This window comes from Diorhabda carinulata, chromosome 3 (assembly GCF_026250575.1).
Source record: "Diorhabda carinulata isolate Delta chromosome 3, icDioCari1.1, whole genome shotgun sequence".
NCBI lineage: Eukaryota > Metazoa > Arthropoda > Insecta > Coleoptera > Chrysomelidae > Diorhabda > Diorhabda carinulata.
In genome coordinates this window covers 4,437,018-4,454,295 of record NC_079462.1, presented here as the reverse complement: position 1 = coordinate 4,454,295, position 17,278 = coordinate 4,437,018, and the positions used below count along the sequence as shown (strand labels likewise).

The 17,278-nt window shown below is 31.2% G+C and overlaps 2 protein-coding genes across 9 annotated transcripts in view; one reads left to right on the top strand and one right to left on the bottom strand.

The window, feature by feature from the left end:
- The first annotated feature begins 3,954 nt into the window (after positions 1-3,954).
- On the top strand, positions 3,955-14,910 carry LOC130891830 (zinc finger protein OZF-like). The gene is made up of 9 exons (XM_057796861.1): positions 3,955-4,242; positions 4,600-4,734; positions 5,620-5,769; positions 7,433-7,603; positions 7,698-8,036; positions 9,897-10,054; positions 11,721-12,056; positions 13,669-13,851; positions 14,511-14,910. Exons 1-9 carry the CDS (start codon positions 4,105-4,107, stop codon positions 14,557-14,559), a joined length of 1,659 nt encoding a protein of 552 aa, XP_057652844.1. The 5' UTR covers positions 3,955-4,104; the 3' UTR covers positions 14,560-14,910.
- Positions 14,911-16,035: 1,125 nt separating this feature from the next.
- LOC130891824 (uncharacterized) overlaps positions 16,036-17,278 on the bottom strand; it is a 49,512-nt gene continuing 48,269 nt past the window's right edge. For all 8 annotated transcript variants that reach the window (XM_057796850.1, XM_057796846.1, XM_057796849.1 and 5 more), the window contains one exon: positions 16,036-16,235. In XM_057796850.1, the coding sequence (XP_057652833.1) occupies positions 16,089-16,235 (147 nt within the window). In that variant the 3' untranslated portion in view covers positions 16,036-16,088. The remainder of the gene's footprint in view (positions 16,236-17,278) is intronic.

Below are 17,278 nucleotides of genomic sequence, written 5' to 3'. Positions count from 1 at the left end.
AAAAAGAATGAAAAAATATTTACAGACAATTTTTTGTTTTATTTATTTCAAATTGACATTTTTATTCTCTTTTAACTTCAATATTATGCACTTGAAATTTTTAACCACTGCACGATTTTTTGTTTCAAATCTCCGATCCATACTTTCACTTATATTCCAAAATCTACTCTAAAATTTAAAAAAAAAAAAAGTGTATTTATTTTTTTGGCCATGTCTGGGTTAATTTTCAATCAAATTAGTCGTTCAAAACGTAGATTTATAGGGAATTTTATAACCTAAAAGTTTATAAGCGTTTTAAATTTCTTTAGCCCTTTATTTTTTAAAGGGCAACGTTTGAAGGGTTCGAAAATGGTATTAATTATACGATAGGGTACGATTTCTAATGACATATCTCATTTATTTTAGAAGTTACAAAAAATTTAAGATATTTGTTAATAAAAATACCTAACTTTTTTTCCTATCAATTTTTATTTATATCCTATAGTTTTCCAGAAATTTTGGAGAAAAAAAGAAATTTTAAAAATTTCGAATATAATTTTTCCACTTTAAACCTAATTTTTTTCGAAATTATGAATTATAAATCGTTCAAACTTCCAGATATCATTATTAGTACGTAAGTTGCTGGATTAAATTTATATTGCAATTTGGGTACTATTGCTTGGTGAAATTGAGGATTTTTCTACGAAAAAAAAATACAAATCGATTTTATTTCGGTTTTTTCTTAGTTTTTATGCTAGAGTTCTACCAACTCTCGTTTTAAAGCTTTTCACAAGTACTTTGAAAAAGATTTTCTCCAATTTTAAAAAATTTTCGTTCGATAAAAATATTCAACCTTCAATAAATCATAACTCGGTTTGTATTAGGCCTACACCAATTAAAAAGCATTAATCTTACACTTTTTCTGATAAAATCAAAAGTGAAAAATCGATAATAAACGTGGCTCTTTTCAAGAAAAATTAAATTTTCAATCGCGCTTAACTCAAAAACTATTGATTTAAAAAAAAGACAAGAACGATTTTTGCTGGAAATTTAGACCTCTATAGATTTCCGCGGTAATTTTCCACATCAAAAAATTTTACCCTCTAATTGCTTTTTGAGGTGAAAACCTGTGTGTTATAAGAATAATGGAGTTTAGAAGTCTGAATATATTTTATATCTCCCGAGATCTGTTTCAAATAGTTACTACGTCATCAGCGCCGATTGTGTAGGAAAACGCCCGGCCTGTTTGACAAAATGCTACTAGCTAAAGTGCTATTTTGACGACAAAAAGTTAATTTATTGATAAAAATGGAACAGGGGTTTTTTTCGTGGACAACTTACCTCAAATAACGATTTTATGACGTAAAATCCGCGGGATGTACCAGATGACCAGACAGATCGATAGATTGACAGATTTATGGAGCAAAACAAGAAGATTTCATGTTCATGGAATCTCTTAATTTCGAGATACCAAGTGTTAAAACTTAAACAAATATACAATATTCAATTAGGAGCAAATTTGATTTTGTTGCACTTATGGTGTTTGAGTAAAAAAGTGTCTGATTGTCATCACAAAATAATTAATAGGGAAATACTATTGTTTTCTAAATGTTATAGCAAACCAACTTATATATAAAAAGTAGTTTTTTTATTACGAGTGATTTATTTAATTAACCACGTACCTTAATAGTTTTATGAAAAAAGAATATGTCCGTACCGCATTAAAACTCTCGGAGTCAAATTTCCATGTTAAACAAGAATGTTAAACAAGAATTTTAAAATTTATTAGATCTGGACGCCACGCCAAAAAACAAAAAAAAATCAAATCACAAGTAAGTAACCCCTCACAATTACTAGATTAGTGTTACAAAAATAGGTCAAATAATCTTCACAACAAAACCGATTACTTGTAGGACATACGACAAGACGCGCTAAGATATTAGAACAAAACAACGGGGTGTGGATGCCGCTGTAGCTTATCGGGCGAAACTCGATCGGCGCTAGTGACGTAAGCAAGCGATTGGTGCGTTACAAGAATAAATGCAGGCGGAGTAAAAATATTACACTTTTAAAAATTTATATCAGCGCTATTATGAGAGCGGTAAAATGCAAAATTTATTTAACGGCATGCGCAATCATTTAAAAATTTAAATCCAACATCGTTTCATTAAAAATTGGTCTTATACAAATACAGTTTCATGTGGCATTGATTGTACTACCTAACATCAGCTACAACTGATGATTAACAGAAGCAAAACCATGTATAATAGTCTAAAAAAGCTGGTCGCCACTTCGGCTAAGGTACTTTCACAAGGTTGAAACTTTTTCTATATGTTATTTAATATATTAGTATTAGTAGTATTAACTTGTTCCTACTTGTTCTTTGTCCATCATTTTTTTATTTCTCAAAAATCTGGCATTCTCTGTAACTGACCCAGCCACTCTATTCTTTTGTATCTTATTATTTTGCTTAGTTCTGCTTCTCCAAATAGATTCCTCCCTCCTTTTTACCTCCTATTACCCTTCTGAGTATTTTTATTTCCCATATATCTAACGTCTCTTCGTCTGCTTTATTAAGAATCCACGTTTCGCCTCCTTTTTTTTTTCGCTTCGCCTTTCTGGAGATTTTTTTGGAACTTATCGCATTCAGCGCTCCCTTCGTCAACCTCGCTTCCAGACTCCCTCGTCACCGTCGTCCTTGATAACCACCCCAAATTATACATAACTTTGAACTTGTCCCAAGTTCATTGCTTTCTCTTCGTTCCGTTGTACTGAGAAACTTTATCAATGCTCTTTTTCTTTGTGGTGTTGTCATTGTCATGAACTTCGATTTATCTTCGTTGGCCATTAGATTCACTATCTCTGCCATTTCTATGAAGTCTCTGCAGATTTCCTTAAGCTCGTTTTCTAATGTTGAAAGGATTACTACATCGTCTGTGTTGCGTTGTCCTTGTTTTTAGTGTACCTGTTCTGTTTAAATCGATTTTGCGTACTATCCACCTTTAAATTCCTCTTATCACTCATAAACAGTCTTCAAATTTACTATATATCACCGTAGACATATCTTATCATTTCGTGAGATTTTTGCCAATTTTTAATCGTACCTCGTATATATGGTGATGTACTTGATTATTTGAAAAGACCTATAAAAGGGTTTTTAAAGCTCTTTTCATTGTCAGGTCACAATCTATCTAATCTAATAGATTAGTTTGGGACTTTTCGGAAATTATGATCGATCTAAATGGTCGAAAACTAACCTAAATCACGTTCATTGTTGTTCGTAGTCATATGATATGATCCTTTTTACCCTGGTAGACAATATCATTTTTTTTTGTAAGGATTATTGTTTAGAAGTTCGTTAATTTGTTTTTTCCTCTTAACCTGAGGGTGTAAATCAGTTAATGATAATTAATAGGTAGTACAAATGAAAACAAAACGAATGATGTATGATTTTTTACAAATTCAAAGTAATTCAGTTCTTGATTTAATCAAAAGCTTTTATTTTTATGTCAGAAGTATAAGTTTTCCGAGAACACGGTTTTTTCTTATGTTCTTCCTTTTTTTGGAGGGCTGCAAATTATTTATTAGTATTTTTCCCGGTAGTACAAATAAAAACAAAACTAACAGGGTCTTCTCTGTCTGGTAGACCGGTGGGTAAATGCGATTAGCTGACAGGTTATTTCTTCAGTCTATGGTTTTTTGAACTTAAGAATTATTTATTTTTAATGCAAAGATTTTGTAAAAAAGTGATAAAAACGAAAAGTCCCTGTAGATCTTGTTTTAAATTTCAAATTTCCACCGAAAATTCACCAAAATCAACTAATAGATTATCCACATGACCTCAGATTATATATTTTCCAAAGTCCTTTCTGTACATAGATAAATATCAAACTGTTGTATAGTTAGTTGCATAGCTCGATATAATATTGCACTTTAAATTTCGCGGGGCTTGTGCACCAAGCTGCGCACTACGTTGACCGTCTTTCACTTGTTTCACAACGACGACATATTTCGAAGATTGTTCGGTTGCCATCTTTTGTGTTGTTATACGATTACACTTACGTCCTTTGAAGTGTTTGAAATTGAAACGTTTGTGTTTTCTGATTTATTAAAACATAATAACAAATGGATATGAAAATGTACTTGACTTCTCCTCTGCAGGTAGACAAAATATGTCGAGCATGTTTATCAGAAAAAGGAGATATGAGGCCTTTATTCGGAGCATGTTTGGATGAAATGTTAAATTCATTTGCATCTATTAAGGTGATAATGATAAATTAATAATAATAATAATAACACCATAAGTAAACCAAAAATTTCATAGGAAATTGGTATTCACGAGTTTTATTTCTTTACATTATAATTAATTACATAATAGGTATTGTAAAAAAATTGAATTATTGTAGATTTTGTAAGCTTTTGTGTTATTGTCGATTAGAATTAATTAATGATTTTCATATACATTTCCATTCAAATAAATACAATATTTTATATATATCTCACTGTACTCAACACCTAGTATATTATCAATAAGTCAAACTTGCTACAGCTTTTTCTACTTTGAAAGTACGTTCTAGGTGGGAATATTTGTGTAAAAAGTTTTGTACTTCTCCTATTTAGGTTGCTGAAAATGACGGATTCCCACATCTTATGTGTGTACAATGTGTACTGCAATGTAGTCGAGCCTATACTTTCAAACAACAATGTGAAAAATCTGATAATATTTTAAGGCAATACCTTTCTTCTGAATTTCAGGTAAGAATTTCATTAAATATTTAACCAACTTTAAAAAAGCATTTCATATAAGTTTGAATATATAGAGTAATTTTATTTTTTGGGAATTGTATATATACACAGGGTGCTGCTAAATTCATGCGACAAAATTCAAGATGTGGTTAGTCCTATGAAATTAAGATGGGTCATTCATATAACAAACTCTCCTCAGTCCAACCCTTTCCGAGATATTAACCTCAGTTTTTATCTTTTCTTCTCTGCAGCTATTGGATTTTGGAAAAAAAGTTCAAGAATAAAAAATATTAAATAAAACATGGATTTTAAGTAATAATTTTATCTCATGAATCTTCATCTTGATAAGTTTTGATAGAAAATAAAATGAGGGTTATAATTTCACTCCAGTATAATGTAACAGGTTTATTGAAAAAATCTCCTAAATCCGTTGCGAGTGCATTAAAATTATAGAATTTCAAGTTTCTAGCATTACTGAATATTTAGGAAAAAAAAATAAAAACTCAATTTCAATCAGCACTGATAACTCGGAAAGGATTGGACTGAGAATATTTTATTATAGGAAAGGACCACTCAATTTCATAAGAGCAATCGCCTCCAGAGTTTTGTAAACACTCTTTGAATGATTAAGTAAAAATTGATAAAGTTACACCACAATAACAACTATTTACATGATGTTATTTGAGGTAAGTTTTCTATCACCAATAATACAATAAAAGAGATTTTCTAATTTTTTGAGTTATGACACTATTTGAGCGAAGGTGCGATATTGATTAAAAATTTGTGGTGATTATACTTTTGTAAGAGTAGTAATAGACAGTAAAATCTAATTTTTCCATTGTATTCTATACTAACCATACTTTTCTCATGCCCTTATTGAAAATAATTTTCTAGCAACAACTGGCTGAGACAATTGCTGAAAAACACAGGCAACAAGCTAAACAAGAACTACAAGAGCAGTTGCAGTTTTCCGATGATATAGGTACTGTTATAATTGAACAAGAAATACCGGAGTTTGTTACATATACAGAAGGTCAATTAGATGTGAGTTTTATTTAAAATTAAGTTTATAAATAAAAAAATACCATAAACTATTGTACGGTGACTTGCTGCTGCCCTAGGCCTTTTTTGATCCATTATTTTTTTCAAAATAACTTTATTGAAGTATAAGTAATAATCATGAAAAGTGAATGAGTTGTAAGTCTTAGATAGATGTATATTTTTTTAATATTAATCAATTTGAATTTTTTTCCTGGCTTTGGTCAGTGCAAAAACGTTGATTATATCATCATAATTAATTTCTTCAACTAGTTGAGCTTCAATAGACAATGATGTAGTAACATTAAGTCTATCTTTCCCCATGCATGCGCGTAAATATGCTTTCACTCTTTTTAGCTCTTTTTTCTTAACAATTTGTAGTCTAAATGCTCAAAAAAATTTGGAGAGCAATGTCTACATACGGATAAAAATCTCGAGGACTTCCGTTTTTGCTAAGGAATCTTTGAGTTTATAATGGAAATAAATACATTGTGTAACGTCTCTTCCACATCGTCAGGATACTCACTGACTAATTTATTGGCAAGATTTTTCAACTCGTTTATATCTATTTCAGATAAATCATCAAAAGTTGTCTATACACTCAGTGTGTATAGAATAGCGTAATGAACATTTGTTTTCAGAGGAAGATTTTTATTTTTAAAAAATAAAGATAAAAATTTGTTTTTAGGCTTAAATAAATTTAATTTGACTGTCTACTTCCGGGGTGTAAAAAATCTTTATTTGATCCTGTTTCTTGTTTTTATAATTGCTGGCAATGGAAGAATCTCATTAACTTGTGATAATACTAATATCAGACTCATTTGCCTTGGATAATATTTTGGTTTCTTGCTGGTGTCTATCACTTGCTGAATGGTGCATAGATATTTGTGAAACCTTTTTCTACCAGAAAAATAGACGACAGTCTAATCGTCTTGTTTGAATTCATCTTCTTGTTCACAAATGGATTTATCCATTCCTCTTCTTTACTAATCTCACTATCATACCATCTCCTTAAGTTTTTCCTTTTCTTTCTTTTGCCTTTTTTTCTTCTAAGACTTTTTTGTTCCAGTTTCTTCTTCTCTCTACTTTTCGTTATGTTAGTATCTTGAATATGCTCGGTTGTAGATGCGAAGTAGAAGGATTAGTAATAGGTCTATAAGTACCAATGATTTCTTTAAAACTAGATGGCTTTCTACATTTCCATTAAGATAAGTGTCGCAATCAGTGACATAAACTTCAACATCATATACCACTAGCTCTCCATATCCTTGTCTGCTTGCTTTCCTCAGGATCTTGAGCTGGTCAAATTTTGTAGCTGTCTTTTAATCAAATCGGAATAACGTTTTCTTCTTCCCAGATCTAGTTGTTTCTAGATACAAATCGTCAAAAATATTTTTTACTCTATCTTGAAATTGTATTTTTGTTATGTTGAATTATAATCTCAACATTTTTTTTGCTCATTTAATGGGACATTTTCCTCTGGCTTTATTTAACAAAAATTATAGAAAAGAAGGAAAGGTCCTAAGTCGAAGCAATAAATTTAGTGTAAGATAGAAAGGACTGGAATCTTTTTATAAGGAATTAGTTAAATAGTCAATATTTTTACTTATTTCAAAAGCTAGTTTTCAATCAGAAGAAGATGTTTAAACAAAAAAATTTATTTATTTAGGTAAAGGATGGATTATATACCATTGAAGCAACCGCTGTTACAGAACCTGATACAGAAGGGCTTGGAGATGAAATTGTTTTACGACTTGAACCAAAACCAACAGAGGAGAATAAATTCAAATATTCATGTACAAAATGTAATCAAACTTTCGCCCTGAAAGTTGATCTTAAGGTAAGAATTTTTTTTTCTTAAACTCAACACTTTATTTTTTCATGCACAATAATAAAATAAAAATTCAAGCCCTCATTTATAAATTTGTTTATAGGTTCATATGATGTCCCATCCAAAAGATCTCGATTTTGAATGTCATATATGCCAAAAAGCTTTCAGCGAAGCGAGGATATTGAAACGCCATCTTAAAATTCATCTAGAACAGAAACCTCACCAATGTGATCAATGCGAAATGTCTTTTGCTGAGAGTTCTAATTTAACTAAACACAAAAAAAAACATACAGGTGAGTTGAGGAATATCAAGGGGAAACCACATTTGTGTTCCGTATGTGGCAGAGCGTTCAAATGGGCATCTAGTTTATCCAAACATATGAAGTATCATACAGGACATAAATTACTTTCATGTGAATATTGTGGAAAGCAGTATGTTGAGGTAAGGACATTTATCGTTAATTTTGTCAATTATATGAATTTGAAGGGTTTAAAATATTATATTTAATTTGATAACTTTTATTTTAAATTAAGAATGTAGTAATGCTATGACTTTGATTGTGAAATAAGTATTGAAATATGAAAAAAAAATAATGAAATTATGTATTTTTATAATAAAACCTTCTCTAAAATAAAATTACGTAAAATTCGGTACAGATAAATTAGACTCACTTTTCCTTCTTGATCACAATGTTACAATACTTTGCTGATGTTGAGGTGGACGTGTAGCTCGTAGAAGAAAACTTTATCAGCTCCGAGTAGATTCAATAGTTCAATCCATTCTACGAGGCGCACGGAAAGATCTTTGTGAAGAAAATCCAATCCTGTAAATAAAATTATGAATTGGAACTAGCTTTTGAACGTTATTGTTGTGGTAATGTCAATTGTAATTTTGAATCATATGAATTTGATAATTTACACAAAATTTAGTTTACCTGCAGTACATTTTTTGCTATCTACTTTGTAAACTTATCAATATTATTGTGAATATATGTAAATTATAAGAGGTATTATGAATTTTGTTATACAAAAGTCCTTGTAAGTTCAATTCTTTAATGAATCTTCATATGGTACAGTTTTTAAATTTTGAATACATTTCCAATAATAAATCACCAAGCAAATGATAATCTAAATCTAAAAAATATCTTAATCTTAATCATTTGATACAAAAAAAATTCTATTTGAAATTCTTGGTCTTAATTATTTTTTGTCATCTTCTGTTAGCCTTATGTTACTAAGTAAGAAGGGTATCTGAGAATTGTCAAAAGATATGAATTAAAACCCAGGCATACTCTAGAGCTAAAGTAGTTAACGTTGGTACTAAATACTCATCATACTTAGGCTCATTTCCGAGCATCTTAAAGGCAGAAATACTGTTTATTGAAAGATATCTGAAAATAAACATATTTAATTCTGATAGTCTTGTAGCTAAGCATGGCCTCCAAGCTAAATAATATACAGAAGGTTTTTAAAACCACCGCCTACTTTAAGCTGAAAAATTTGAGATTATTACTAAATACTCATCATCCTTAGGCTCTTGTTATTGAAAGATATCTGGAAATACATTTACAGAAATGTGGCATATCAATTTATACTGATAGTTATGTAGCTAGGTATCGCCTCAAAGCCAATATGGTACTGCCAAAGGAAACTTGATGGGGTAAGAATAATAGTCTCTTCAATCTGAATTCCTGGTCATACAGGAATGAAATGACATATTTGCCAGAAAAAAACATGTACATCTTTTATTGTAAAATCCTCCTAAAAGAGAAAGTTTAGGAAGGAGAAAATTAAAAGAGAAATACTCTTCTAAGCTCTAAAAGTTTTTTTGATACCTGTATCTCAGTAAACCAAGCTTCATTTCCTCATTAATTTTCGTACAAGGCACTGTGGCCTCAGGATGCACCTTATGAGATATGATCTAACAGGAACTGAACTGAGGGGAGGAGAAAGAAACTCTTCTAGAATACTTTCAAATTGTAAGAACGTATATTAAATAAGAAAACTCTTGGAGTGAAGATCAACCCTCCTTAGACTGCATATATATTGGAGTTGATTAGAACTTTGGAACTGTAATATAAGCTGTATATGTAACCCTCTACATCTATGGCAGCCTTATCCAGGTATTCTTTGGTTATTACCAGTTTCTTAAATTATATTGCAAATATATAATATAGAAATAACTTAAATCCATTGGCGTTAGTCTTACAATTTTCTGAGGGATCAATTTTTCAGTTTGAAGAAATATGCGTTAATTTGAAGTGCAGTATATTTTCATTAATCAAAAACAAAATATTTTTAGGCAAGAAGCTTAAGAATTCACATTAGATCTCACACAGGGGAACGTCCTTATGTTTGTGAAGTTTGCGAAAAAGGATTTACTCAGATTTGTAATTTAGAAAAACACCTTCGAGTACACACTGGAGAAAAACCGTTCCAGTGCCCTGTTTGCAATAAAAGGTAATTTATATTTATTATTTTGTATATTTGTATTTGAATATATATTTTCACTCAGTACATATTAATATAAAAAACACTAATGAGTTTTTATACTCACCAATGAATGAAGTCTGAAAAATTAGTGTTATGAATTGTACAACTGTCAACATAAGTTATCGAATAAGGATATTGAACACCAAAAACAAGCCTAGTATTTCTCACCATAACGATAATGAACAGTTTTCAATTTTGTGAGAAGATTTTAGTTAATTAATAGTTAAATTTAAATAATCGTTTTTAAGAAAATTGACGTTACCCACTCAACAACAATCAAATTAAAACAATTACTCTCAACATGATGAAACTGAACATATTTTCCTTCTCCAGCTCTTTCTCTATTTCTTATGTGATCTTATTAGGGTTTTGTACATGTTTATTTTGTTTTGTTTGGTTATATTTGTGTTTCTTCCATAGATTTGATAGCCTTTTTATATCCTTCCCTTTATCCTGTCTCTGGTTGTTTGCCTCAACGTTATTCCTAGATAGTTAAAGGTTGATACTGTTTCAAAATTGTATTTGTCAATTTTCAGTTGGTTTGATCTCTCTTCTGGTTTTCCCCCTATTTTCATATATATTTTTTTCTGCGTTTATTTCCAGTCTGTAATTGTTTGCTTCTTCTTCTAATTTGTTGATCGCCTTTATTAATTCCCTCTGTCCATTTGCTATGATAGTTCATCATCTGTGTATGCTACTATCTGTGTTATGTCTGTGATAATGTTATTATTCTATAATGCTGCTTTTCTCACATCAGAAAAGACACACACAAATAAAGGCATCAAATAGGAAGACCCTAAGCCGCCAATGCTATTCAATATAATATAGGAGAGCATTGTGAAAAAAAGGCTATATGTTTGCAAAAGACATAACTTTTTAACTAAGTTTGACTTGACTTACACGAATTTAAACATAACTTTAAATTATTAGCTTTGAGAATATCAATTTTTATTTCTAATAATTACTAAGATTGAGACAGATAGAGGATTGTGTGGTTTTAAATCAATAGTTGCATTGCAAATTCTAATTCTAAAAAACATTGGTATCGATTCAAATCGAATAAATATGATCAATAATCCAATTTTGATCAACTAGATCCGATTTCGAATCAAACATTATTATGGGTTTAAACGAGCGAACGAATTTTAATTGTTCCATTTCTTAAAGAAAAGAGTTTTTTAGACATTTAGTCTTTGTAAAATGCAGGGTTATTTTCATAACACGTGTCAACACAAAATTTGACTTTGACTCCAATGTATAAAATTTCGATAGTTTAGGTTGTAATTACACGAGAAAAAAATTATAAATTTAGAATAGTAAGATAAAATTATATCAACATTCACAATTGGACTGTTTGATGTACATTTCTATAACAAAGACCGAAAGAAAATTCTGAAATTGCAAAATAGACAGTGTAATTGTGAAAGCTAATTTAGTAGTAACAGCATATAGTGTGTTAAATATAAACTACAACCCTATTCATAGAAAGCATTTCATTTTTGACGATTATACCTTTAATCTGCTGAACAGTATCTTTTACATTTTGAAGTCCTCACTCTACTCCATCTCTAATGGAAAATTCATACCGCGTTGTCGCTTGATTGATATATCTCACTTTTTTTTTATTTTTTAGATTTACTCAATCAGGTTACGTTGGTATCCATATGCGTACACATACGGGAGCTCGTCCATATGTTTGCCGTACTTGTGGTAAAGCTTTCGCTGGTTCAAGTACCCTTAATATACACAAACACGTACATACTGGGGAAAAACCATATATCTGTCAAGTGTGCAATAAATCGTTTAGCCGACACGAAACGTTGATAATCCATACTAGATCACATACTGGAGAAAAACCCCACGTGTGCCAAGTATGCAACAAAGGTTTTACCAGTTCAGGGTTGTTATCTGGACATATGAGAACTCATACTGGTGAAAAACCACATGCTTGTGAATGTTGCGATAAAAAGTAAGTAAAAAATATTTTCTTATTGAAATAGATCGTTTTATATATCACATCAAATTATTATATATTAAACCGATAATAGAAACTATTTTAAAAGAAAACTGATGTAGCATTACTGGGCATTCTAAGCAGACATATTTGCCATTGAAACATTTTTATAAATTGAAAAAAACTATCAGATTCGAATGTAAAACAGAGGGGAAATATCTGGAACTCACACTAGAGAGTAAACTTATCTGGAATAAATAAACAAAAAGAGATAATCACTAAAACCATAAAAGCCCCGATGTTCTGCAGAAACTTCGCAGAGAGGAATTGGGGTTGTAACCCAAAGATCCTACTGTGGATGTACACGGCAATTGTGAGACCATTTATCATATATAGCGCAGTGGTTTGGAGTACTAGAACTAGTCTGAATACGCCAAGGAATAATCCCTCGAAGGTACAAAAACTGGCTTGCTTACGTGCAACGGAGGCCATGAAATCATGTCCAACAGCTGCACTAGAAGTGATTCTAAATCTCCCACCTCTCCACATAGTACTGGAAAGCATGGCAGAGAGAACATCACTTAGAATGTTCAGAGATGGAATCAACAAAGAAAAACTGTCCTTAAATAATTATCAAACCTGAGATGTGCCTCAGGATAATAGCTGTAGAAATAAATGGGATCGTAACACCATACAAGAAGTGAACAATAATGGCATTAAATGGTATACGGACGGATCTAAGACACCAAACAGAACTGGAATGGGAGTGTACAAACCCAGAACTAAACACTCTGATATTCTGGGCAGTACACCAAGCATTTTTGAAACAAAAATTTATGCAATTGAAAAATGTGTCAAATTCCATCTAGTGAGGGCTTTCTACAGGGGCTGAGACAGGCAGACTCTTCTGGAAAACTATAACCAGAGAAGATCTACTGAATTTATAAACCTAAGTAAGAATAATCTAGAAATACTAACAGGTGTCCTATTGGGGCACTGTCGCTTCAACAAACACCTGAAGACGTTAAACTAAGCAGATAATGCGGCATGCAGATTTTGTTATACAGAGATTTTGTTACTCTATCCATATTCTCACTACAGAACTCCAGAGCACTACACCTGAGAGCTTATGAAATAGAAGACGAAGATCTCTGGCAATTGCAGCCATCCCACATTTTAGACTTTTTAAAAGGAGTGTAATTAACAGATCAGCTGTAAATACTGGGTTCCCAATAATCATACATACAACATAACGATCCATTCTGATGAATGTATCAAAAACATTGAGCTCACATCTAATTGCTTCAAATATAATCTGGAAACGGCCTAGGCAAAAACAATGGAGACTTGGTTTGGGAATCAAGGAAAATTAGAAAACCAATATACTTGCTGAAAAAGGAACACAAAGCCTTTTACTGACCTAAAATCTTTTTAGTATGTAGGAAAATGTACTTATCAGAAATAGTTTCAGGAGAAGGAGAAATATACAAGATTCTTCTAGGATTGAATCACTCTAATAAGGTCCATTGGAATCTCAAATACTGTGACATATGTGACTTTCTTGCTAAATATTGTCGCATTGGGTAGCACCTATCTTAGTAGAATTCAATTTTCTCTTTTTTTTTAGATTTGCCAGTTCAAGTAGTTTAAAAGTGCATATGAGGTCTCATACCGGAGATAAGCCGTTCATATGTAAAATTTGTAACAAGAGTTATTCACAATCTAGTACCCTTCAACAGCATATGACCACACATAATCTTAAAACTGATCTAAAATTAGATACAGTTCATGTAACTTTACCGGACTTAATGTAAGTAATTTTGACAAATTATAATAATGTAGGATTAGTTATTTTATCTGAAAGTACTCAAAATTGATACCAAGAATAGTTTTATTGATAAATCATCCTGATTTTAAGTATGTTCTGATTAATAATTAGTTTTTGGAAAACGCAAAAATATTGACATTTTGAACTATTTCGATCTTTATCCAAATATGAAGTGACAACTTGTAGGGTTGGTGACTAAGTAATTTCGGTTTTATATAAAGAGAATGTGAAAAGTTGAAGTAACCAAAGATATTTTGAGAAAATAATAGAAATGTTTTTTTACACATGTAATTAATTTTTTTATAGTAATATTTCTCATTTATTTATAATTTATCATAATTGGTGGGATTTGTTTAAACACATAGTATATTTACACAATATACACAACTAATTAATATTTTAAGTATTACTCACTAATTTATATTCATTGCTTGCGATTCGAGCTATAATTTTTCCAACAGTTCTAATATAAAATTGAACTGATTCTCAAGTCGTTTGGTATTTATACTACAAAATTTGAACATCCCACAATGCTGTACTAGACAGTAGTGTTTTGAAGAACTGCTTAGTAACACGAAATTCTGAACATAACGCTACTTCCAACCTTCTAAATATCTAATTTAAATATTTTTTATTTACAGAACTGTCGACAACCAGACCATCCAAGTACAGGCTATCTCTTCAATGTAAATCAATTCATTTTTGTGCAATTAATTATATATAAAAATATATACACTAATATCATCAATAAAGTTACTAAAAGAAAAGGCTTTGGAATGTATTTTGTTTTTCAAGATTATTATAACTCCAATCTACATCTTGAGGCACAATTCCAGTGAAAATGTGGCTTTATGCATATCTCCTAGTGTAGCCAATTTTAGGAATTGAATTTTTGGCACACCCCCTCGAAGAGCCGTTGTACCTCGAAGTTGGTGAACGGATCCAGCGGCGATAAATTTTCCTCTTGTCCCCGAGGGCTCCAAGAAAACAGGCAGCACGGAACTCAATGTAAGGTTCTGACCGGTTATTTTGATATAACTAGGCTCAAATGCCTCAACATCAGTGATACAGAGAAAAAAAAGGAGAAAGAAGACCGAAGATGCCAAGATGGGTCAGGGCTTAACGGCCCTGAATCCATTCAGCACTTCAAATCTGCAAGCACAGATAAAACCAATTAAGAGACCAAGAACCCCTAATTATATGCCCATTGAATAACTAGTTGACTCCAAAATCTGTAAAACTGCACATTCGGTAGTACTACGTGAAATCGGAGGGATGATCGAATTTGCAGCTGGCCGTGAGTAGAGCGGAAAACCAGATAACGTCTTCATGGAAGAACAGCTGCTGGATTTAATTGATGAGGTGACTGAGCCAATCATGGGGTCTCCATCGGACAGTGTAACCAATCCTCTACAGTTTCTCCTTCTTCGACTGGTAAGGAATCATATCTTAATTCGTAAAAAATTTCAAGCTAGAGACTGATCGGTATTTTAAAGGACATTGGCCTTTGGATATAAGTGGAGCACGACAGGCCCATTAGAAAGCCTGTATGTAGAATCGCCCTTTTCTGCCCACTATTCTACTATGAACGATATGATATGCAAATAAAGTTATGTCGAATTAGCCTTGTCGTACAGAATTTAGAATGTGTATGTGGTGATTCAATTTTAAATAACCTCAAACCAGAAAATTGGAGATTGTCGAAAATAAACATTATTAGTAGAAGTTGGATTATTTCTGAAATTTTTTAATGCTTAAATTACACCGACTTTCTCATAAAATTTTTATTGGTATCAAGATACTTCACAAACTTTTGACACAAGGCAAGGACATCTAGTTTTTGTTTCCTTGTGTGGATAGACCTTGTGTAGCACGTGTCAATACTATATGTAGCCTAAAAGTGGAATTGCACATATCTTGGGATTTTATCAATAAGTGAGAAATAGCAAAATATACGCACCACATGAATGGTACCATATTTGCTTTAATTATTACTCTACTGTTACCACAAATGGAAGGAATTTAGGATGGATTCAAAATCTATGTTAAGTGGCCATACTTAAATAGAATACTGTGGATGCCATTATGCAATTTGGGTAATTAGTGAATGTACCAAATAATTTTTTGGTAAACATGATATGTTACTGAAAATTAAAAAAACTAACATCAATATTTAGAAGTATATTTTTGTATAAAATTAGAAATAAAAATAATTATAATTATTTTTGACAATCTTTCGATACTGTCAAATCAGCCTTTTCCATTTTATGCTTCCACATTTTATTAGTTCTCCTAACTTGAGCAGCCAAATTTTCTACTTTTCTAACCCAGTCTTCATCGTCTTCCATTTCTTCTTCCGAATCATTCTAAGACAAAATATGTAGGGTTAACTAAAGTAATACATTATCAATAATTTTTATATTCAAAATAATTTAAAGTAAAAGTCTAATTTATAAGACATTTCCTTTACTTAGTATGTAGTGACGTATTTATTATAAACCATGAAGGGAAAATGTGAGACAAGGTAACAGGAAAAGACAAAAAAACCATAGCATACACAGTATCATAGGATGTGGAAATCGATTCAGGCGCTATTTCTAGATAAAATTCAGGCTGGGGTTATTGTTATTTACTCTGCCTCATAATGAAAAAGTTGAGAAGACAGCATGAAAGAATAACGACATCTTTGTTTTACATAATAAGATAAAGACAACTAGGTACCTCACATCTTTTCCCATCATGTTTTCAATACTTAAATGTATCAAAACGATTGAGTTTAATGAAAATTGCTGCAACATATCTAGCTAATGTCGTTTAGCTTTTACTTTAATAGCAACAACAATCATTACTTCTTTGATGTATCCTTCTAGGACTTGTCTCAAAACATTGTTTTCCATATTAATTTAAATGATAAAAGCATGTATCTATCCATCAGATAATAGTGTCTTCTCAAATATTTCTTATCCACAACCAACATTTCGGTAAACTACATTCACATTTCACTAAGTTTAATATTCTTTTAATTAATATGCTTAAGGTTTGTCATTCAAATTTATTCATATAATATCTTACTAAAAGGTACCAACGAAAGAAATGATGGTTTTCGCTTTTGATGCTGGAATTAGAGAAATGAGAAAAACAAAGTATCTCGGTGAAACGATGAGTATCAGAAACCAAGAGAACAATTGCGGCATAGAAAGAATAGATTCACGAATCAGAATGTCAATTGTTGAAGTGTGAAAATGTTTAATAGGATTTTCCTCATGTAGCATTGATTCCGTTATCCAGAATGTTTATACTTCATTAAAAATTCCAACTAAAATTTAAAAAGAACTATCATTAGAAAATATCTCACGAAATATTCCACTTCTAAAAGTCATATGAAACACACCTGTGACATTCCAAGTTT